Genomic DNA, 24,273 nt, shown 5'->3' on the forward strand with positions numbered 1-24,273 from the left:
TATGCATTTTAAGTCATGAGTATTGCTTGCACCAAGAACTTAATCTTTCTTTGGAATAGAAAACTGTTCTTTTTCTTCTGTATCTTCCACTGAAAGTGTCAGATGATTGACAAGTCTGTGTTTAACTTGCATCTGATTTAAATATTGCTAACATGTAGCAATGGCTATTTTGTAGTTCCCTGTGTGATTCATTTGACAATGTTTGTTTATCCAAGCTATTGTTTGTATTTGTATTTTGGTTTAATTATTAGCAAGGACAGCCGCCAAGCAGATGGAGCAATTGCTAGTCATCTGTTGCTGTGACAATTCTCCATCACAAGGCCTAGCCCAGCTTGTCATGAACAAAATATGAACCCTTCTCATTCACTATCCTAGATTTTTATTCATGAGAAAGTTTAAAATGCATTTATTTAAGCTATTAAATTTAGCTTTTTTTTTTTTTTTTGCAAATTTTGAGATTTGTTTAGTTCATGAACAAATCGTATGAGTGAATGATTCAATGACTCACTCATAAAGACAGTAATTTGATTTGTTCAGTGAATCACTGTTTTGAGTTAATCAGTGTTTTCGGTGACTCACTCATAAAGCAAGTAATTTGTCGACACCTAATGGCGTAATGATGTAACCTACGGAAAGAGTTACTACTAGTTTGTCTGGAACATGCACATATATATAAAGAGAGAGAGAGAGATCTGCAGACATGCCATTTTAATAAATAGCTATTTTGATTGTTAAGGTTTCAGCATTCTGTTGAGTGCTTGTTGATCTGAAGATTCAATGACTCACTAGTAATGCAGAAAGACATTCACTGGTTGGGTGTAACAACTGAAAATAACAAACTGTTTTGGTTAAGATAATTAAAAGGTTCAAGTCACTGTTATGAATCAAAATAACCACCACAAAAAGCGTGCATGGTTCCATTGTTCTCATTATAATGGGGAACATCTCTTGTTTATTCCTCTGCAGATTTGAATGCTACAACAAAGTAGTTTTTCATTTTCCTTTTGTGCAAAGTGTACAACAATTATACAGTATTTAAGGCGTTAGATAGACATGTTGAATTGTAAGTACTTTAGATTAGTACAGTTGTGGTGATCATGCTTTTGAAACGCTGATGTGCTTGTTATGCTGTCTTTTGAAATTTAATTATAATGAGCTTGGGTGGAAAAAAAACAGCTTATATTTTAGAGGTACAGACTTTGCAGTCCAAGGAGTTTGCTTTGGCAAAATTATAGTCGTATGTATGTTTAATAAGCTGTCAATGTGCTCCTCTGAATGAACACTAGTGCAATCTGATCCTGTTGCTCTTTAAAGACAAGGGCAATCAAATGTATTCCTGCGCTTCTCAACAAACTTATTGGTTGATTACATTGATTGGTTGGCTGATTGAATTATATGATTTTGCATGTTTAGTCAGAGTAGCAATAGCTTTTTTGCATCAACATTCTTTGATATTAAATACTTTGAAGTATAAATTCTAATCTTTGCATTCAACTTGTATCCATCCTCAACTCACAAGTATCATGAATGTTGATTAGTTTCTTTTCTCATGACAGCAGGCTAAAAGGCTCTTGTAGAATTATAATGATCCTATTAAGCAGTGTAGACAGTTGTGGCCCCTCTTTGAAAAGAGAACCTTATCTAACCCATCCATTGGCATCATGAAAGCAAAATGTAATTTATTACATAACTCAGAAAGACAATTATGTATTCTAAAAAATCAGATACGCCCAATGCTGTTTCTCTCTTTGTAAGCTATATACTTGCAGGGTGCCGTTAAGACGTTTCATTAAAGCTGATGTTAACAGAATTAAGTATGCTAAGTTAACTTTTTCTCTAAAGTGTTGGCTCAGCAGTCTTTTCAAAACGTCAAGTCTAAAGCGGTAATCATTGGACACCTGCATAAAGGGAAGTTATTTATCTGACTTAAACCCGTTGATAATCTTCACATTGATGCCTCTGGATTTTTCTTGACAGATGTTTCATTTGTGGCTCAACTGCGCATTTGATTATCCACATGCGAATGAGAAACTGTCACGTGCTTGACACCAGCAATCCTCTGCCCTCTCTCTCTTTCTCTCTCTCTCTAAGTCCTCTTTCCCCACACGATCTCCATTAATAATATTCCGCCTTCAAACCACTGTCTCCCTTTTTGCATCACATCCCCACATGCCAGTCTCTGTTACATGGTGTTTTTCAGTCAACAGATTTGCTCACACCGCTCCTGTCCTTCATTACCTGAGGCCAGTGCCTATTTCATATGTCTTTGCATTACATTTCAGGGTTGTGTCCCTTGAAATGTGCATTAAGCTTAAAGCCATAACTCTGTAATGTGTGCAGGCTCGTGATTAAGTGATAAGAGCTCTTACGGTCTGTCAGGTGTGCCATTCCCTATGATGCATGTTTTACCCTCAGCTCCCTTTAGATTATTCACTCATGTAGAGATTCTGGGCAGCACTGTTCTTTGTACGCTACAAAAAGTTTTGAACTTTAAACACTCACATATTGTCATATTTAGAGAAGGCACAAAAAGGTTTAAGAACTGAAAAGGATTAAAGGTCACACTCACATTACAGTACCTGCAACATGACATCATGACTTTGCGTAAACATACACGCCACTTTCAAGTCAAAAGTGGCGTGTTATTTATACGCATTTTGAGCTATCCGCGTGTATGTTCACGCCGAAACGAACCGTCATCTTCCGCGTGTATGTCTACGCCGTTAAATGTCCGAGCGAAACGGAGCAAAATGTACGTGAAATTAATCATGTTGGTCCCCTTTGGAAAACGTGTAGATGTCACAGTTTAACAGCCTCAGGCGTGAATCTTACACGTACCATTATCCCCGGACGTTTGCTAATCCTACCATCTAATCATAACCATTTCTTAAAACTACGTAGGCTACAATTATAAAGAAAAACAACAGACAGACAAATATAATCACAATAATTTATTTAATGAGAAAATGTCAAAATCGGTACCAAAAGTTGTTCACGTGACGATGTGTCCTCTCTGGCAGTGGTTTTGTATGAGGTAACAGAGCAGAATTTAACTTATTAAATCAAATCCATGAAAATGTTAATCCGTCTTCGGTTCGGTTCGCTCAGTGCGCGCTTCATTTCAAATGTGAATGTGCATGACGCAATCTGTGACGAAGCAGGCGAGGCGAGAGCCAATGAGCGTTTGATATTACTGCCGTAACCATAGTAACCTGTCGTAACGCTTCTTGAGGGCGCAATTTTTGAATTTGCATTCATAACAAGCGCGGGGTTTGACGTTTACGGTCAAGATGACGATTACTGGATAAAGGGCTGAGTTTGGATCTTTTTCTTGCAAATAATGGATTCTGAAGGTTTGGATTACATCAAGCTAATAAAATTGGTGTATTTTGTGAATCGATGTTGTGTTGCAAGGTTAATTATTGTGATTATACATTTTAATATTGTCCATAAAATGGGTATGTTTAGGTGTGGGAGTACAGTTAAGGGATCTTACATTTATAATCTATACATGGTCAACTGAGTACTGCTTGTATTTTATGTGTAACTAGATTTCATTTCAGACATTAGGGTGTTGTAGAAGGTTACCACGGTGTTTTTTTTTTTTTTTTTTTTTACATTTTCATGGGGCATTGCTAGTAGGTGGTTGCTATAGCTATGGTATGTGCTTACTTGTTAGGTTGTTGCTTATTGGCCCTTAAGCATTATTTACAGTGGGAACATTAGACAGGCTAATGTTGTTTATAAAATAGCTTGTCTTCTAAGTTCAAGAAAGCTCTCGAATTTCATCAATATATCTTCATTTGTGTTCCGAAGATGAACAAAGGTCTTAAAGGCACAATATGGAATTTTTCGCCACTAGGGGTCGCTAACCTATTTACAATAACAAAGGCGTAGTTTGATGACGCAACACATGCTAAGAATTATGGATGTTGTCGTCAACGTCAAGCCGGCCGATCTAATAATGTTTATGGATGACTGAATACATCGATGCTTTTATCATGACTGTGATATGAAGCAGTTCGGGATTGATAAGAGACAGCTATCAGCTCCAAACGCGATGCGAGTCCCACGGATATAAAAGGAATATGGACATTTCATTCTACCGAACTACACGCAGAATTACTACTCACAGGTCAGTTTACTAGACAAATTAAACTTGTGAGGTAACGCAGCGCTGTTTCACTTGGTCTAACATTACACTATCACTCTAAACTGCATTTGAATGTGTTGAAATGTATGTGTTAACGTTAGTTTGTCTGTATGAGACTAGCAGTAAGCTAGATCAACATTAGAATAACATACAGATCATATTCTAACATTTTATCATTGTTGAACTATATAACATTGATTAGTTTTATGTAAATGTGCTCACCTGTTTAATAAAGTACATGTAGGAGTTGTCGAAGTCTCGGACGTGGAGCTCTCGTTTATATACTGTCTATGGGAGCTCTCGGCATCTCGAAAACACCGCGCTGATATTGATTCTCGGTTTAGTTCTGCTTTTTTATCCAAAGTCTGCTTGCCATGGTCCATAATGTTTGAACGAAACAACAACAGCGTGCAGATAGACATTGCGAACTACACAGTTGTCCGCGTCAGTTTGGTTACTATCAGAGGGCTCTGGGTCATAGCTCTGGTTGCCATGGCAGCACGAGCGGAAACCAGAGACAACACGGATATGACGGCATTGACGGCGACAAAACGGAAATAAAGACACGGTCCGTGTCTTCGAATTAAAATATTAATTTCTCTGGATTTAGAAGTTAATTGGAACTGTCAGGATAATGTAAATACACAACTTTAAAAAATATATAACATAGATATAGTGATTTTTTATATTTTTAAAGCAAAAAGAATACATATTGTGCCTTTAACGGTTTGGAACGACATGAGGGTGAGTAATTAATGACAGAATTTTCAATTTTGGGTGAACTAACCCTTTAAATGCTTTGAAGTATGAATTAATCTTTGGATTCAACTTACTCAACTCACATGTATCATAAAAGTTGATTACTTTCTTTTCTCATGACAGCAGGCTAAAAGGCTCTTGTAGAATTTTAACTCTCTCACTCACTCACTCACTCACTCTCTCTCACACACACACACACACACACACACACACACACACACAATCTCTCGAAATATCTTTGTTTAATACTTAATGTATCTGGATAGTCTGTTGTTCACTAGCCAGATGCAAGTTCAATTTTGGTTTCTTAAGATAAATGGTTATTGTAGGACATCTTCCAAACTGACTGCAGATGCAGAGGTTCAATACATGCATTCTTAAAACTGCTGTAGGTCACGACTCACGGGTACAAATTAAATTATCAAATTAAATCGATCCCAAGTTAATTGCATCCTAAAACATTCAAATAACATGCTATTTTCACGCATTCAACTAAATGAAGTAAGCTTTTGCATGGGTGACGTCAAAGAACGTCTGTGAACCATACCTGTCTCTATCTTTTTTTTAAACCAAAGTGAGTTTTTGTTGTTGAATTTTTTTATTATAATTTTAATGTTATTTAACAGTAAACTAGTGAAGTAACAAAAATAAAAACGCAAAGGTTTCAGGACGACCGTACCCCCGCATCCCCCACCCCCAATCCGGGTAGTGTACAAGTTCTCCTCGCACTTACCGCGCATCAGTCCGTTTCGTTCAGCGCCGAGAGCGCGGCACCTCTTTTCTGACAGAACACGCACAGATCTCAAAGGACTTCGGATTAGGACTGAACGAAGGCATTTGACTTCTGGTCTTTTGGGAGGGAATGCTTACACGGCTTATCTTTCAGGCAGCTTTGGTAAATCGTGATGACCAATGTGAATGACATTTCGCTTGGAGACAGAAATCCCTGAGGAAATGAACTGTCCTGTAGCCTACTCCGTTGTTGTATGTGATATGTGTTTCACGTGTTTGCGCACCACACTGAGGTAGTTTGACTGACACGCGTTCCCACGGACCGTTAAATGCACTGGATCCGGATTTGGGAGATCTATACGGTGGATGCGGCGGAAAGAAAGACCGTTCTGAGATCAGCGGGAGCGGGGACAATATGAAGTGTCTCAGAAAGTGGAATTCCGCCCGGACCATTTGGATTATTTACCCAGAGATGATTCTTTTTCCAGTTCTTTGGTTTTTATCTCAAACTCGGGCGGCCCCGTCTATAACAGCCGAGCAGATGGATATGGGGGTGGTAGGTGCTCTTTCAAGCCCGTATTCCGACTAATAATTATCGTTTAGGGGAAAGGCGTGAAAGAAAAACCTGTAGGTATTGATAATTACACGTATTAGACACGTCTATGAAATGAAAAATGTAGGCTATTCGCACTTACACTCCCACACGTCTGAATGGACACACATAACGGATTTTACTTCATTATGTCTTCACAGAAGTCAAGTTTCATTCAGCAGAACCAAATCATGCGCGAGAGTCTTAATAGTTCAGGCACAAATTAAAATCTTATCATCGTTTACTCACCATAATTTTGTTCTAGACCTGTATGACTTTCTGTCACACACAGAAGAATGACGGCCTCGGTCACTATTCGCTTTAATTGCATTTTTATTTTCTTTGCATTTTTCTTTCCACACAATGAGATTGCATGGTGATTATGATACTGTCATTTCCTTTTATGTACCGCTGAAGAAAATGTCACCCTGGTTTGGAATAATACGAGGGTGAGTAAATGATGAGTAAATAATGGGTGAACTATCTCTTTAAACTATCTCTTGGGTGAACTATCTCTTTAAATATCGAGCCGCTCACTTGTGGGTTATTTTTTACATTAGTTACTCTATTATGTGAATTATGCGTATAGGCTATTGTAGTGCATGTTAGACTATTTTCTTGTGTGTTTGTCTTCCGAGCCATAATCAACCTCTTATGTACTTTTTTTCCTCAAACGCACTTTCATGCTCTGGGCGGTCTCAGAAATAATGTTGATGTGCCATTTTCACGCGCACTGAGCTTTGGAGAGCGCGTGAACTGTGCACATCTGTTCGTTTGAAAGAGAAGTTGACTGAGAAATATAGAAATGTTCGCTTATTGGATACGATTTGTTGGGTCATCAGCTAATTTGGCCACTTCTCAATATGTTGAACGATTTATTTGTACTTTTCCAACCTGCAATTCCTTCAGAAATGCAACAATGTGGTAAGGACTGGAAAAAGGGGGAGAAAAATGTTGCTCACTCAGTTTAATAGTTTAGCATTCAATCTTCCCCAGAACTTTTTTATTTTTTTTATCCACATGTTCATCTATGAAACAGTGGCGATCACCTATACATACACACACACATACATATATATATAAAACACCCACTGTGTAGCCTACTATAGAAAATCAAAACTGTGGGTTTCCTGTGGGGAAAGGTTTTGTGCACGTTTCGATCAATTTGATAAAGAGTAGTTTGGAGAATGTGCAATTCAGTTTGACTGACCTAATTTAGACATGTGCATAGACAGGAACATTAATAGACATGCTTAATAAACCAAAAAAGTTTATAAAATTCTGTTGGCTCAAAAGTCCCATGGTGGTCTATATCCCTCCCTGCATGAGGTTGTGATCTGACAATCATATTTGTGTGCGCAGTTGTTTAAATATACATTACTGTTGCAACAGATGCTTGTAATTTTATTTAACAAGAGTACTCCAATACTTGCTTGTTAAGTTGTTCTGTTGTATTGATTTTCTTTTCAAAGGAATTGATTTTGCCAATCAATATCCTTTTATCTTTCATATCCAGTAACTTTTCAAGACATATTTTGGCATGAACATAGTGCTCATAAATATGCTGCTAAAAGTTTCTACTACAAGAGGTTATTTAAATAAGGCAAATTTGACCACAAGTGATCAATACCCTCTTGTAATAGAAACTTTCAGCCTTGTCCAATAAGTTTTTCATTTAAACTTGCAAATGAATGGCAGCGAGTTTAAAGGCTCTATAAGAGCCACCTTTTTAAATGACCCTCGCAAATCTAATGTGACGCTACTGAGCAGTTGGTCCACGCATATAATGATGCTCTTGATGTCTGCCAGCGTGTGAGACTGCATGTCATCAAACCTCTGATCATTAAATGTGGCATAGACACTCTGCAAAGAATCTCTGATGAATTACAGCTCTCTGTGACAGCAGCTGATAATAACATGACACTTACAGAAACACTTCTTCCAAATCACATCTCCCACCCGCCCTTTCTTGCAGTATCCATATGACGAAACCACAACCATAGCACTGTTGTTATTAACTTGGCACCCCAGACCATTCATGCTTGAATGAAGACTTAAGGAGTCATGTCCACCTCCAAGGAGGCTGCTATTGCTCTGTGTGTTATTGGGACAGCAACACCTGACAGGCGCAGACAATGCTTTTAGAGATCTAAAAGCCATGGGTGATGGCACAGATGGCGGAGTATTGTTGTGCTGGGGTGGACGGGTGTTAACGGAAAGCGTTGTGATGGAGCAGATGGGCGTGTGGCACGATGATTGGTTTTTAAGACTGTTGCTCAGACTGTACAGAATGGGTCAATAGTGACTGCAAACCCCATGTGACACAGTGGACCTCTGTCAGCATCCCTCCCCTTGAACAATGCATCTCTTGGATAAGGTGACCAGGAGGGGACATGTTCGGTTCACTTAGTTTTGTCGTGGCCACGAGATATTAAGTTGTGGGAACGTGATATGTCGTGACCACAAGATAGTATTTCTTGGGAACATCATATTAACTTGGGAATGTGATAAGTCGTGGCCACAGGATCATTTTGTCGAGGTAACGATATCTTTATGCCGTGACCTTGTGGTCATAGGCCTATCCATTTCTGATAATTCCAGGTTGCTATTAGCCTGGCTCTGCCCTCCTATGTACTTCTGCTCAATTTTCATTTTCCTTCAGTACGTCGTCTGGGTTTGCGGTATATTTTTGCAGGTTTTCTCCTGCCAATTTTTTACCAGGCCAATAAGTGAACAGAGGTAGTGGCTAAGAACGATGACGTTGAGGTCGTGCGCTAGTTTGAGTTGTAGGGTTATGTCACGACCAAATGTTAGCGATTGGTTATGGCAGATCCAGTGTGACTCTGGGCAGATCCAATAGTTTTATACTTCAACAGAGTACCTGCCTTCAAGGAAGTTAACGCTTGTCAATAGAGAGTGGCCAGACTCTCTGTACAAATGAAATGTACGAGAGTCTGGTAGGACCAGGCTAGGTTGCTATGGCCATGAGAAAAAGATGCCGTTCCCTCAACATATGAAGTCGTGGCTCTGAGAAAAATATGCCTTTCCCTCAACATAGGATCTTGAGGTCTATGACATAAAGATGTTGTTACCTCTGCAAAATGTGGCCACAACATATCACGATCCCACGAGTTGATATGTCGTGGCCACGACAAAACTCGTGAACCGAACGTGTCCCCTCCCGGTCACTGTACTTAGAACATCATCATAATTATAAAAAACTGTATAAAAAATGTCCAAGTCACATTTCATCATTTTGCATGAAGAAATTTTAATCTACTAGTAGGATCTTTTAGCATATTTTTGCATGGTAACACTATATTTAATCACACTTAATCTGTCAGTTCTCATTAGTGTCTGGTATCTGTATTATAGGTTACACATTTTCATTTTACTTATACAGGTTAAAACAGTATCAGTAAAGTAATCGTGTTTCAAAGAGTTTTTAGAATTAAACTAAATTATTTTTTAAATAATTAAAGACACTACAATAAATTATACCATGTATAAATACTTCAACATTCATATCTTATTAATCTTATATTTTTTTCTTCTTTACAGTAATGGAAATTGGAGTGTAACATGCTTAATTCTCACATGCTTAAAATAGTGTCACATTGTAAAAAAATCGATGATGAAATGTTCACCTCTTTGTGAGAATCACCAAAATAGAGTGTTACAGTTAAGTTGTGTAACATGCTGCAAAGATGTTTTTCTTGCCTTTCTATTTTACATTACAGGTTCATTTCTGTTTTGAAAGTCGAACCAAAGCCACTTGAAGGCAAGCCTGCAAGCTTAAAAACGAGTATCGCTGTGGTACGCAAGGAAAAGAGAGGCCTTTTTTTAATGGATGTCAATGGAGGACATCGTAAACAGATTCTCATTTAATGAATCGACAGCCCATCGGCTAATCTTAAACATGTTTGCTCTTAAACATTCGTTTTGGATTTATCTATTTTTAGAGTTTACTCCAAGTAGAAAAAGGTTTTATAAGAGAAATCACGGACAATTGTGTGACGGGTATGATTCAGTTCACGGCACTTCTCATTCATTTCTATTGTATCCACCAACAGTGATTGACTGTCGCACAACTTTAAACGAAATTCTATGACGTCAAGACTGTAATGTGATTGGTTGTCTAAGAAAACGTGATTTAAGTTAGTCGTTACACTTTTTCCATTGGTAGAGCCATGGACCCTCAGATCTCCTTATGATAAGATCATCTCTGGTCAAACAATGACTCTGGTCAAACCACTGTTCTTTAGCGAGAGCACCAGCTGGACTCGTCAACAGATGCACGTAGCAGCGCATGAGCTCCACTGCCTGCCACCCTCACCCGTGCCATACTCATTATAGTACACACCACATATTAGCTCACAAGCCCTGAGTGGCACATCCTCAACTGAGCCAAAGAGAGCCGGCCACATCTGCTGACATGAGCCTGTCCATCATTCACAATGTCAATTTGACCAATGTGCTCACTTACTGGCTCTCACTTCTAATTACCCAGAAAGACTTAAGAATGAGTCGGGTGGGCCAGCGATTGACATCCAATGCAAGGTGGCTGAGAGCCAACACAGGCCCATTGCAGAGTAATCAAGAGAAAGGGATGAGTATGAAAGCACAGCCTTGGAGACTAAAAAGGGCAACAGCATTTAGAGAACTGGTAAACATTAAATCAATAGCATTTCTCTTGCTCATGTCTCTCTGGAATAATGTACTGTGGATTGATTTGCAGCTTCAGTAGATCAGGTGATTTTTCTGGATAAAAACTCCCAATAATTGTACCTGTCAGTCGGAATCAGCTCCCTTGTGCATTTCCGCAAGGAAAACGAAGCTGTTCGGGGCCTTTAGTTTGGTTCATGTCCTACTTTTAGCTGTCGTTCTGGATTCTCATGACCTCAAGTCCATTCCCAGGCATCTGGAGTTTGGGATTTGGGACGAGGAGTTTATTTCAGGAACGAGTCTGTGGAGAGGTGGCAGAGGTGTTGATGAGAATAGATTTGGCACAGTGAGGGAGGAGAATAAGATGTGTAGAATTAAGCACCTGCTAAAACTGTGTTTTTTTTTTAGTTTTTTTTTTTTACGTATATTAGATTTTCTCACAACCTGGAAGTCACGGTGCACAATACAGCAGGAAATCTAGTTAAAAGTTTGGGAGTCAAGAGTAGCTGCCCAACAACAACAACACTGATGTATCTTTGTACCAAGCTATCACACTGTTTTTGATTGTGTCCAGCCCAGAGTAGAGAAAAACACCAGGGAGGAATAGAAAACGATGGAGGCTCATCACTCTCTTCACACTCCTATATTGTAACCCATTCGAAAGAAGCCCTGGATGCTGTCTCTAGATATATAGAGTGTCAGATAGGCAGACCTTTAAGGTGCTGTTTCTCATTGGCACCCAGCGCAGCTCATCTCCCTGAGACAAATACCTTGCAGGGCTTGTGCTTCATCCTGACCCTGTAGCCGATCTAAATGACACGAGCAGCAATCTGGATGCAGGGTCAGGCACATGGTTAGTGCCCTGTAATGAGATCCATTACTGGTGGCAAACATGTGTAATTCTAAAGGCTTTGGTAAAAGCTTGTATACATTGTCCTTTCTGACTCTGGCATCTGAACAGGGGAATAGCAACCATTTATATTCAATCATATTTTGGGAAGGAAACAAAAAGGTGAGAACCCTGTAGATGTAATATATAATAGATAAATAGTATCTTTTATGCATTTCTGCCTGATATAACGGATGTATATTGAAATACGTATACTGAAGTGTGCAAGCAAGCAACATGTTCAACATGTACACTGGCAAAAAATAGCTAGTCCTCTATGCACGGTAATGATGTATTTTTGGCATGGTCCCTCTGAACATTACAGGCCAGGGTAGTGATTATACTGAAAGCCTCAATGGATAAACCTCAGGAGGAAACAGTGCCCTGTAATAAGTTAAATGCATGAGGGAATGAAAAGAGCGGGACCTTACGCCAGCAGCGAGCTCTCAGTAGTAACAGATCAAACTGTGTGGTAAAGGAAGTAAGGACAGACTGTAGCTGCACGCAATATTATGTGCTTTCTATTGGATCACACCGATTGCAGCACTTCAGGCTTAATTCTCCAGTCCAAGTCTCTCTAAAGAAAACCCCAAATCATCTCCATGTGTACCCTTGGTCTTATTTTAGGCAAGGGGTACCCCTATCCTACCCAGGCAGGCTGAGATCAAGGGCATCTATGCTACGGTTGTAGATTCAACCAACTGGCTCTTATAATTTTGGTGGTTTTGTGTTGGGTTGGTGTGCTCTTAGCAGCTCAAAGTAACCCACGAATCTATCGAGAAACAGGCAACCATAAAGCACAATAAAAAAACAGCAGCAACAGAGCTTGTCTTAAATTGCTTGCAGAATTGTTTAAACAGTTGCTGTGAAGTTTGTAAGAGAGTTGTTTTTTTCTTTATTTAGCTCAACAGCCATCCCCACTATAAAGACGTCGGCAAAAGGCCAAATGATTTTAAAAAGTACTATGTAGGTTTTGGTGACAACCCCGAGCCTCTACTAAGTCAGTTAATTTTCCAGGTCTTTAGAGGCACGCAGCAGGTGCTCCTGTGGTTTGTCTCTCATTTGCATTTTTTCAGTTCCTAACAAGATGACAGAACAAGCTTAGAGTAGGGTGGAAGAAAGGCCTTCTCGGATGCAAGGAGTGCAGGAGAAATCATTTTGCGAGAATAAAGGCTTTTGATGTGCGGGGAAAAAAAGATTCAAGACACTGTAAAGTTTAAATGACACGGCTCCTTCCCTGTCTTGTGCCTGTGAAAATGGCAGTGAAAAAGAAAGGTATGTTTGAGCCAGTAGCAAGGCTTTTTTTGGATAGGTTTAGGACCTAGCCTAAAACTTGAAGGTTTAGAGAGATTCAAGATGCATGAGATAAGAGAGGCAGTATAATAAGGTATTCTCTCTGTTTCACCAAAAATTGAGGACTTGCCACAGCATTTAAACTTTTCCACAGTAAAAAAAAAAAAAAAAAAAAGAAATATCAGCATTGTTAGATTTAATAAATTAAGCTTTATTGAAATTACCTCATTAATACAAAGGTTTTCATGGAGAAACAGAGTTAGGGTGCCGGCACACCATGATTTATTGATTTCAATGGGGATTGTGTGTCACAAGAACGTAGAGGAGAAACACAAGGGTTTGTGAAAAGTGACGCTCGCTCATGCAACCAAAAGTTGAGAAGTTTTTCTGCAACACAATCTAGTCTATTGCCATCCCTCAAAGTAATGTATTTTATTAAGTGGAGTTGGTTTTTGTATATCAATTATATTTTGGGGGCTTTAGTCTGTTTGACAGGACAATTGAAGGAGAGACAGGAAGCGATAGGGAATGGGATCAGGAAAGGAGCACGGTCAGAACTCAAACTAGTTTTTCAGCAGGCCGTTCCATTGGAGAGATTAGGCTTAGTTAATTAGTTACCTAGATTTGGATAAATAACTACATTACACAGCATTTATTTTATATCAGTACTGCCCATTTTGTGTCAGAGCCGGTGGTGTAGGCATGGCGTGTGCCTTTGAGCAAGGCTCAAGGAGGAATTAATAAATGTACTGTACTGTCTTTTTAGGACAAAGTCTAAGTAACCACTTTACTACTCAAGCTTTATTATTTGTACACAGCCGTAAATTGAATGCATCTGTGTTGTGATCAAATGATCACCTTCAAATGTAATTTATTACAACCCTTTAGGTGAATTTACTTGGATCAAGTGAGTACAATTTAATAAAAGCATGGCCATCATAGTTGCGGAGAACCATTTGACATGGCATTTTGATGTAAATCTAACATCTAATATTTTTTAGTGCACAGTGAAGGATTAAATTGCTATAGAGCACAACAGTGACTGTCCACTTTTTAATCGGCCTTGGTTCCGGAATGTTTTTTGTCACATTATTTCCATGAAAAAAAGAAAAAAAAGAAAGAGACTTTCAACAAAGAGTTTTAAGCCATGACCTGAACAAACCCACTCCCAGATGAATCACAGCAGTACAGATGTTGTTTTACAGAAAAGTATTTGAAGTGTATTGGAAAACATTTAGATATACAATAGACAAGTAGTTAGAGAGTATAGGTAGACTGACATATACAGTAATTCGCAATTCAAACAGTGTTGAAAAAATGAATTTCCTCCTACTGCAGCATACGATATATCATTGCTTAATCCCAGAGGTCATGGTAGGTTTGTCTTGAAAGGTTTATATATTATTGTTAAAAATGAAATTTTCTATAAAAAATTGAATGAGTCGCCTAATATTTGTGTTCTAGTGAGATATTAGTCTTAATGTTGCTGAAATGCTCAAGTCTAGCTATTATGAGGCATGATCTGGCATGTCTAGGTCACCCAAAAATGATAAACTTGACATAATTTACTCTCGGGTTGTTCCAAACCCGCTTGACGCACTTTATTCTGTGGAACACGAAATAAGATGTTTTGAAGAATGTTTCAACTGTTTTTGTCCAGACAAGTCATTGGGAGCAAACCAACATTGGACCCCATTGGGGATTTTTTTTTTTTTTTTTTTTTAAATATGTAAATAACGCTTTATGTACAATAAAAGGCATTGGCAGTATCATGGCAGAAGTGAAAGTTTTGTTGAACTGTGCATTCGTGATTTTCGTGGCACAATAACTCCAGAAGTGTTTTTGTCCCTTGGCTGACCTTTCCACAGCATTTGACATGGGGAACAGGGAACTGCTGTAGGGTTTTCTGCTGAAACTCTGTTGTATCTTAGTTCAATTATGAGTCACTTCCAGATGAGTCAGGACTGCACGCTGGCATCTTTGCTATTAAGACTGTGTATTGCATAACTTGCCCCAAGGAACCTGAAGACAGTAGTGTAGATGTGAACTTTAGACTGGATGAGAACATCTTTACCATCATGCAATTTTCAGGCTAACGATCACTACAAAGATCAGCTGAAAAGATGTATAGAATGAATCCAGCACATGTTCAAAATATGGATGACGCCCACATCATCTAGCAACAGTTTGGTTATGATGGCACACATATGGTGGAGGTAGACAAAACAGAAATGATTTAGGAGGCACACATCCATGCCTGTCCCCACTAGCTAAGTCTCTTGTATTATTTGTCATGAAATTTGCATGTCTCAGAAGAAATTCTGTAATCCCTACAGAGCCCACCAATGGGGTAGAATCATTATTGGATATGATTCAGAACCATTAGTAGCCAAGGAAGCAAATTATCACAATCTTCTGTTTGTTTGTTTATCAGGAGCCTCTTGTGGCTGTTATGAACTTTTTGGACTACTTGTTTGTCATGTTAATGTCTCTCAGTCGCTAAACGAGGGCTTTTGGGCAATTTTTTCAGAATTTCTTTTCTCACTTGGATTGCTACGAAGAGTAGTTGGGTCAATTGGTCTGTCGCAAGGGAAAAATAGCAGTTTTAAGTGTGCTTTTATGATAATTTCTGTTCTTAGCATCTCAGGGAGATGAAATACAGAACGCATAAAGCACTAAATAAAAATTACAGTTCACAGCAGCCAAATTAAGGTGAATATCTTATCTCTCAACAGTGTTGGGGAGTAACTAAGAGCACATTAAAAGACTTCTGTGTTGGTTGATGTACTTTTTTTTATGTTCTTAAAGTTTTCCCTCCATGTTTTATGACATTATCAAGAATAGCCTAATCTCCTGTTGCTTTGTGCATCAGTTTGTGTGAGATGTTGTGGTATTGTTGGTAGTTAGGAAGAGAATGATCTTGTAATTGACCCTTCGCAAAGACCCGCCCCCCTTAGTTACTGTCGCTATGTCTGACAAGCTACGCTGCTCTCACGCCACACCATGTTCTCACGCAGTGAAAAATACATCGCGGAGCAGAGAGGAGACTGACAACGCGCTGACAGACAGGACAGACCAGATTACTTTTCGGTTACTTTTGATATTAAACATATTAAACAAAGTCTCACCTTTCAAATGTGGTCATTTAAAAAAAAAAAAATTAAACGATACATACCGTTTCGTGGCTCTTAAATGTGTCTGACAGATCGCTGTAGAGTATCAGTTAAAGCTGCTCGTGAACCGATCATCTCTTCCTTCTAGTTCATTTACAGCATCAAATAAACATGAATGAACATAAGAAGGAATGTTGTTTTAAACCGCGGAAAGGCGTCAGTACATTCCGTTTTTCAAGTTCAAATCCTCCCATGTTAATCTGCTATCTCTCCTGACTGCTTTGTCGGACAAAATGGCGGATGGCGGATTATGATTGGTCAGATCGCCTGTCAATCAAGCTCCCTGCGAAGGGTGAATTGACGCACCTAATCTTAGCCTTGCAAACAAGGTTGAAATCTGAAATCTCCAATGAAATCTGACAACAACAGTCTCATAGACTTTGTTTCTAAATGCTCAAACAAGGATAAAAAACTATTTTTTTTCAGGCTGGACCAGCCAGCATGTACTGGCTGTTTTTATAACAATAACTTTACCAATTGGCGATTGGCTCCTTTATTTAGAAGGCGGGACTTATTTCACCATATTGCGCGTTGCACTTTCTCCCATTCATGGTAATATGAGTGTAGCCTGGCTCCGCCCTCCTACGTACTTCTGCTCAATTTTCATTTTCCTGGGTCTGGGTTTGCGGAATATTCATGGGTTTTCTCCAGCCAAATTTTTATCCGTCCAATCAGCGAACTGAGGGAGTGGCTGAGAACGATGACGTTGAGGTTGTGCGCTAGTTCGAGTTGTAGGGTTACGTCATGACCAAACGTTAGCGATTGGTTATGGCAGATCCAGAGTGGCTCTGGGCAGATCCAATAGTTTTAAACTTCAACAGAGTACCTGCCTTCAAGGAAGTTAATGCTTGTCAATGGAGAGTGGCCAGACTCTCTGTACAAATGAAATGTACGAGATGTATGAGTGTATGAGTGCACTGTCTTTGTATATCTAAAGTCTTTGGTAAGAACTGAAGACTTTGGAGAACTTAGCGCCAACACATTACTCAAGTTACAGAAATCTATTGAGTAAACTGTAAGATATAAGAGAGAGTCTGTTGTATTGATGCTTTGCAAAGGTAATATCAAAGCATTGCAGAAGCTGTATGTATAGTCGATGCTTCTGCAAACAATATCTATTTTCTCCGCCTCTTTTCATTTAGAAGGGTCAGAAATCTTCTGCAAGCAATGTGTGTGTAGTGCTCAGTTGCTCATTGCTCTTTTAGCCCATTTGGTTTCACAGATAAGTATAAAACAAAGCCTTTAGTTTGCTGATAGTTATCTTTTTAAATATTGGAAGGTAACTCTCACTACAGTACATGAAATATAAACTGAATCTATGATTCTCTGTCTTTATGAATCTAAAGACAGAGGAGACCGCAACACATGGGTCAGTTGTCACAAGGGCTGTAACCAGAAGGTTTTTAATTAGACAAATGTGTTTTCTCTCCATAAGTGGTTTTGTAAGTTCAAAATCCTCTTAAATTGGATTGGAAGTTTATTTTTAGAGCATTCAACAAACAGAAATTATTAAATCATTTTCATAAATGTCAGCTCAAATGTTTTTAAATGTTATAAATGTTTACATTTTGTTGAAATGCCAATAATAGGTTGTTTAATGGCAGGTTCCATTGTATCAACTTACCACATATAGCATGACAACATGTCCCAAAGGTCAATGCGGATTTAATGAACTGAAACTTTTTTGTTTCTTGGCCAATAATGCAATGTTCAATAGTTTTTCCTTTGTAGCTAAAACTTTATGATATGTATGAAACACTGTTTCTGCTGTAAAACAATAATATGGTAATTGACTTTATTTCTTATAATTGTGACCTTTTGTCTCATAATTTTAGCTTTATATCTCACAATGGCACTTTAATATCTCACAATTGTGATTTTAGATCTCACTTTTGTTACTATTTCTCACAATAGTAACATGATTTCTCTAAACTGTGACTATCTCTCACAATTGTGACTTTATTTCCCCAAATTGAAACTTTATTGCTTGTATGTAACTTAATAGAATGAGACTTTTTTTTATATATATATAGGAACAGGTTTCCATAGGTATGTGTAGAAATTGACTTTCAAAAATGCTAGCCTACTAGATACTAGGCCCGGAAAACAATCAAATATAATTTAGCCCTTTTTCATGTTTTGTAGATGTTGATGTATTTGTTGACATTTAAACATTGTAACATCTTGAATTGTAAAGTCACAGACTCTTGTTTCAGTTTTCAATTTTTCATTACCCCACAGAACCTTTGGGTAATTTCATAAACTAATTTTACTGTAGAGTTGACCTTCTCTGGTCGGGACTCATTTGGTTGACAAAAGCGACATTAGAGGACATGTTATTTTCCAGGGTGGCCTTCTCATCAATCACCTGTGTGCTTCTGTTCTGTACATTTATCTGCTTCAAAGTGAGCATCCGTGGTTCTGCTTTGTTGAAGTGCCCTGAAGCGAGGCCCAATGCTTACGTCACAGGACTCATGAGTCTAGCCCCAGAAAAGATAGGAATTATGAGCTAATTAGCCGTTTGTAGCTCAGGGCCCTGGGATGATTTGGAACATGAGAATGGATAGGAATCTGTCTTTTGTTGTGGCCTCTCTAATGATATAACGGACCTTCCCTGATCACACAGGCAAAAAATCATCCACAAAAAATAAAAACTCACCCCCTTCTCCTGCACGATATACAGAAGAAGAAGATATCTAATTTCATCTGGTTCAGAGCGTCCTGCAAAAATTGATTCACCGATTCTGACAAGGACACAAAAGCTATTTTTACACCTTCCTAACGAAGTCACTGTATTCAACGTGTATGTTTTGTTTGTTTTGGGATAGGGTGAAATATTATCACAAGAACGGAAATGCAGTCAATTGTCTACTTTCAGATTGTCTCTCAATTTCCCCAAGACTGATTTAGCAGTGCGAATGTTTCATACAATTTTCCCAAAATATATTTCAGGTTATTCAAGTAAAAGTAAAAGCTTCCTTGGTTGATAGTGCAAACAAGTAACAAAACATATCTTATTACATTGTGCATTCAGTATTCATCAAACTGTGACATTTGTCAGTCTAATGCAGAAGACAGCGTGTACAAAGAAAGTTAAAGTTGACTGCAACTTTTCATATCTTCCTAGGCATTTGTTCATGTCTATGAATACACATATTCTCCTGTCAACACTCAGCCCCAGTTGCCACCATTCCTCAGGTCTGTCTCAGACAGAACGCTTGCAGGCTCTGTGTGTGCGAGTTAATCTCCATCACAATGATGTGTCTGACCGCGACAGCTGTTCTAGAAGTGCATCGGTGTTCCACCATAGATAGAACCCATCAAAAGGCTTTTTCGTAAGGTATAAGTCAAAAGATTGGACACATTCTTCTATCTATCTATCTATCTATCTATCTATCTATCTATCTATCTATCTATCTATCTATCTATCTATCTATCTATCTATCTATCTATCTATCGGGGATAAAAATAATTCAGTAGAGGGAGGGATATTAATAAGTTCTAAGATATTAATAAATTTGTTTATTGTGCACTTAAGGTAACATCACTCAAAATGCAGTTGGGTTGTTTTAAGTAATAATAACTCAAAAAAATACAAGTAACTCACAAAATTAAAGTTCTTTGAAAATATGATTATATATATTAAAAGTTCATTTTTTAGCAACAGCAGATAACTCCAACAGTCATTTTTTGGCAAAAGCAGATAACTCCACATTTCAAGCTTCAGAGTTAAACAAAACCAAGTAATTTCTATGATATATAATAAAACACTCGGTTAATCGTTGCAACGTTAATCTCCTCAGCTGACATAGACGTCTGACAAACTTTGTTGTTATGATTACACGCAATACATGGAACTTTTCTCTCACAACTGTAACGTGCTGCTTTAGCAAGGTTCCGTGAAAAAGTTTCAGCTTTTGTTTTCCTTTGAAGCCCCTAAGAAGATATAGGCTATATTACGGGTTCATCAAGTTCGTCGAAATGATCCATCCTTGAACGATTTTAGTCAGCTTTAACGAATATCCTCTCAGCTAGCGCGTCTTTTCGAAGTGACTTTTGCAAATGAACTCTTCATATATATATTTTTTCTAGGGGTGGAATGGTACACAGAAGTCACGGTTCGGTTCATACCTCGGTTCAGACATCACGGTTCGGTATGAGTTCGGTACAATGGAGGGAAAAGCAAAACAAAAATGCAGAAGGCTTGTGCATGTCTCAGGCTGTTTTATTAATAAAGTAAAGGCATAGAACCAGTTTATTTTCTAGTGCACTGACAATAGTTTTATATAATTAGTTTATTAATTAAATGAATAAAAAGACAAAAAGACCTTGAGATATGTATGGTAATTGTACCTGAATGAATTGCTACATTTCAGATTAATATATTTTTTTTCCTTAATTTTAATTAACAGTAACTTAAACACTTTGCAGTTTGAATGATGTCCTGTATAAACAAAATGATGGAGTATATGTTTTTATGTTTCCACTGTTCGATCGCGCCTGCGCCATACACACACACACACACACACACAAATATAAGTAAACACTTTGCGACTTTTCGATCGCGCCCGCGCCTCTCTCTCTCTCTCGCTCTCTCTCACAACATATTCCAGCATTGTAATCTTTACATCGCAGCCTGCTTCAGAGCTAAGGCGGGGCTACAGATGTCCCTAAAGAACCCGCATATCTAACAGTTGTTTCGCTGTTCCGCATTACATTACATTAATTCGCACGCGAGTTTTATTTATTTTTATACCGTGTATTCTCCGTGTAAATCTATGCACCGAACCGTTACGCCCGTACCGTTTCGGTTCAATACGAATACCGTTAATATATATATGTACCTATAATGTACCGTTCCACCCCTAATATTTTTGCATTATATGCTGACCGGGAGCAACCACTGCTGACCGGGAGCAACCCTCAAGCCTTGACGTTTCAGAGATGCTCTGACGCAGTCGCCTTGCCATAACAGTTTGGCCCTAGTGGCTCACATCTATATTCCTGCCCATTTCTTCTGCATGAGTACTGATTGTTCTGCTTACCATCTAATCTTCCCAGACCTTAATATGTGGCCTTGTTAGGAAATGATCAACGATATTCTCTTTACAAGTTCACGTTCTTTATTGTCATTACAACCATACAACAATAGTGTACAGTAGAACAAAAATGCGTTTCTCCAAGCTCAAATGTGCAAAGTAAGTACAAGCATAAATAATAAAACAAAATAAGGGTAGTACAAACAGGTGGACATAACATACACTATAGATAGACCAAATAACAAATCAATCAAAACTAAATATATACTGAAAATATACAAAAATTATATAAATACTATACACAGTGGGTATAGTGCATTTAGTAGTATATTGCACATAGGGATAGCAGAATATATGATTCAGTCTTTCTGTGTACATGTATTGACAGTCCAACAGCCAGCATATCTGTGTATTGTTAATGTGAGTTAAGTATTCTAATGACTTGTGGGGAGAAGCTATTACTAAGTCTGGCAGTCTTGCATCGCATGCTACGATAGCATTTGCCAGAAGGCAGAATGGGTAACAGACCATGGGCGGGGTGGGTGGAGTCTCTGATTATTTTGGTGGCTCTGTTAAGGCAGCGAGCAGATGATTTTTTTCTGCTGTCCTCACCACTCTCTGGAGGGACTTCTGGTCTGTGGCCGTGCAGCTGTAATACCAGACTGGGAGGTTGCTGGTCAAAATGCTCTCTATCGTGTCTCTATAAAAATCTGAGCCCTCTTGATCAGTGATGTGGTATTAGTAGTCCATGACCAAGACAAGTCCTCAGTTATATGCACCCCCAAGAACTTGGTACTTCTCACTGACTCCACAGTGCTGCCATTGATTATGAGAGGGTTATGAACCGTATGCTTCCTCCTGATCTATTTAGTCTTGTTGAAGTTCAGTGAATGGTACAGTAGTTTATCACACCAGATGACGAGCTGGTTAAGTTCTTCTCTGTAGGCTGATTCATCATCATTGCTGATGAGGCCCACCACTGTTGTCGTCTGCGAACGATGTGGTTCGAATTGTATCTGGCGCAACAGTTGTGTGTCATCAGGGTGAACAACAGTGGGCACAAGACACAACCTTGGGGGACCCCGGTGTTCAGGATGATGGTTTCAGAGGTTTTGTTCTCAACTTGTACTTTCTGGGGTCTATCAGTGAGGAAGTCCAATATCCAGCACAGTAGAGTGGTCACACCTGTGACTGGTCATAATGTTTTGGTTCATCAATGTGTGTATATATATATCTATATATATTTGACATTAACAACCGCCAAATGCAGGTGGATTTCAATGATGGCGTGTAACGCAGTCACTTTTACTAGCCACTTTGGGGGGTTGAATTTTGTATAATATACATTTTCAATTGTAGTCTTTTAAAAAGGCATCTGAAATAATATACTAAGGCCCCGTTTACACGTACATGGTTATTTTGAAAAACTGAGACATTTCCCTTCGTTTGTGCCCTTCATTTACATGCAAACGGAGAATTCGCGACTGAAAACGATTCTTTCTAAAACCTCCGGCCAGAGTGGAGATTTTGGAAAACTTAGTTTGCACGTTTGCATGTAAACTGAGAAAAACTGAGTTTTAGGGAGCCGACGTCACAGTATGTGACTATTTTCGGGATTCTGATTGGCTAACGTGAGTTTGAGCTTCTCGTTACACTGCTCTTGACGGCATATACACAGGTTTGTGTAAACTAACACTTTTCTGAAAACTGACAGGTGTGCACGTTGTTATTTTTGAAAACGGAGAGGGGTGAAATGTCCGTTTATGAAAATAGCCGGCCACGTGTAAACGTAGCCTAAGTGCAATCTAGTGTTGTCAAAAATTTTATTTTTCAATACATATTAGGGGTGGCACGGTTCACACGGTTCACACGGTTTTAGGGTCACTGTTTTCGGTTCTGTACGGTTCTTATTATTTTTTTCTTTTAATCTTTTTACTTCAGCATATGATATATAGCTTAATTATCTAATTATTAATTTATTTATTTCATAAATGGGGCGTGTTTGCAAAACGCAGCTTCTCATTTCCCATTTCGAAGTAATATAGTGAGTGAGCGGTCACCGTGAGGAAACTTTCAGTGGCCATCCATCTGGAGAGCTACGTGGGCTGTTCTCCTCGTCATCATAGGCGTAATTTGCGGGTGGGACATGTACCCCAGGGTCGATATTGTCCCCACTACTTTTGAAACATCTCGCGGCACGAATGTACCAATACAAATAAATAAAACATCTCCAGTTAACTAGCAAATTATTCGTTTCGTTCGCTTGTTAAATAAGAAGCAATCTAGCGCTGAAATTTGTTTTTTTTTAATCAAGTGATCAAAGTGCTCGTTGCCGCTGCGATCAGTGGCGCTGATACAGTGTTCTCTTGTGGCTCGCGCACACGCCGCAGTCTTCACTCGGACACGCGCTTCAATCCGTTGAGGAGACTCTCTATTCGTTCCGATGAAATCACAAAGTAAAATTCACACAAATCTGTCCCTGCTTGATATACAACCACTGATAAACATAATCGGTTTTGATGAACCTATGACACGCTTGGCAAGAGTTCTGCCACTGGACCATTAAAGTAGGCTACATTTGTGAAACAGTCGACCTATGTATTTATTCACGTGAAAAAACAACATAGTGGAGTAGATCTCATTAAATGTCTAAGTAAACCCAGTGTACTATTTAAATCGATTGCTGGACATCATAATGTTATTCTACATACATCTGATTTATGATTTAGCATTGTATTAGCACGGGCACGAGGCTACATTGCGCATGCGTCGAAGTCGAACTGTGCGACGCACACACGCACCGAACCGAACGGTTCGGATGTTTTTTCATGTACCGTGCCACCCCTAATACATATTGATACTGAACTATCTGAAACTCTTCCACAGGATACACAATACCAGCTGCGCGTTCTCTCTCTCATCTCTCTGACAGCGAGCCTAATATACCGGCTGCCAAATTATGAAATAATATTAAAAAT

The 24,273-nt window shown here is 38.8% G+C and overlaps 1 protein-coding gene across 2 annotated transcripts in view; it reads left to right on the forward strand.

Moving 5' to 3' along the window:
• The first annotated feature begins 5,701 nt into the window (after nt 1-5,701).
• mmp17a (matrix metallopeptidase 17a) overlaps nt 5,702-24,273 on the forward strand; it is an 86,195-nt gene continuing 67,623 nt past the window's right edge. The window contains exon 1 of one of the 2 annotated variants that reach the window (XM_084386673.1): nt 5,702-6,200. In XM_084386673.1, coding sequence (XP_084242799.1) covers nt 6,060-6,200 — 141 coding nt within the window. In that variant the 5' untranslated portion in view covers nt 5,702-6,059. The remainder of the gene's footprint in view (nt 6,201-24,273) is intronic. The other variant, XM_084386674.1, reaches the window with a different exon arrangement.

The sequence above is a fragment of the Rutilus rutilus genome (genome assembly GCF_951802725.1).
Source record: "Rutilus rutilus genome assembly, chromosome: 18".
NCBI lineage: Eukaryota > Metazoa > Chordata > Actinopteri > Cypriniformes > Leuciscidae > Rutilus > Rutilus rutilus.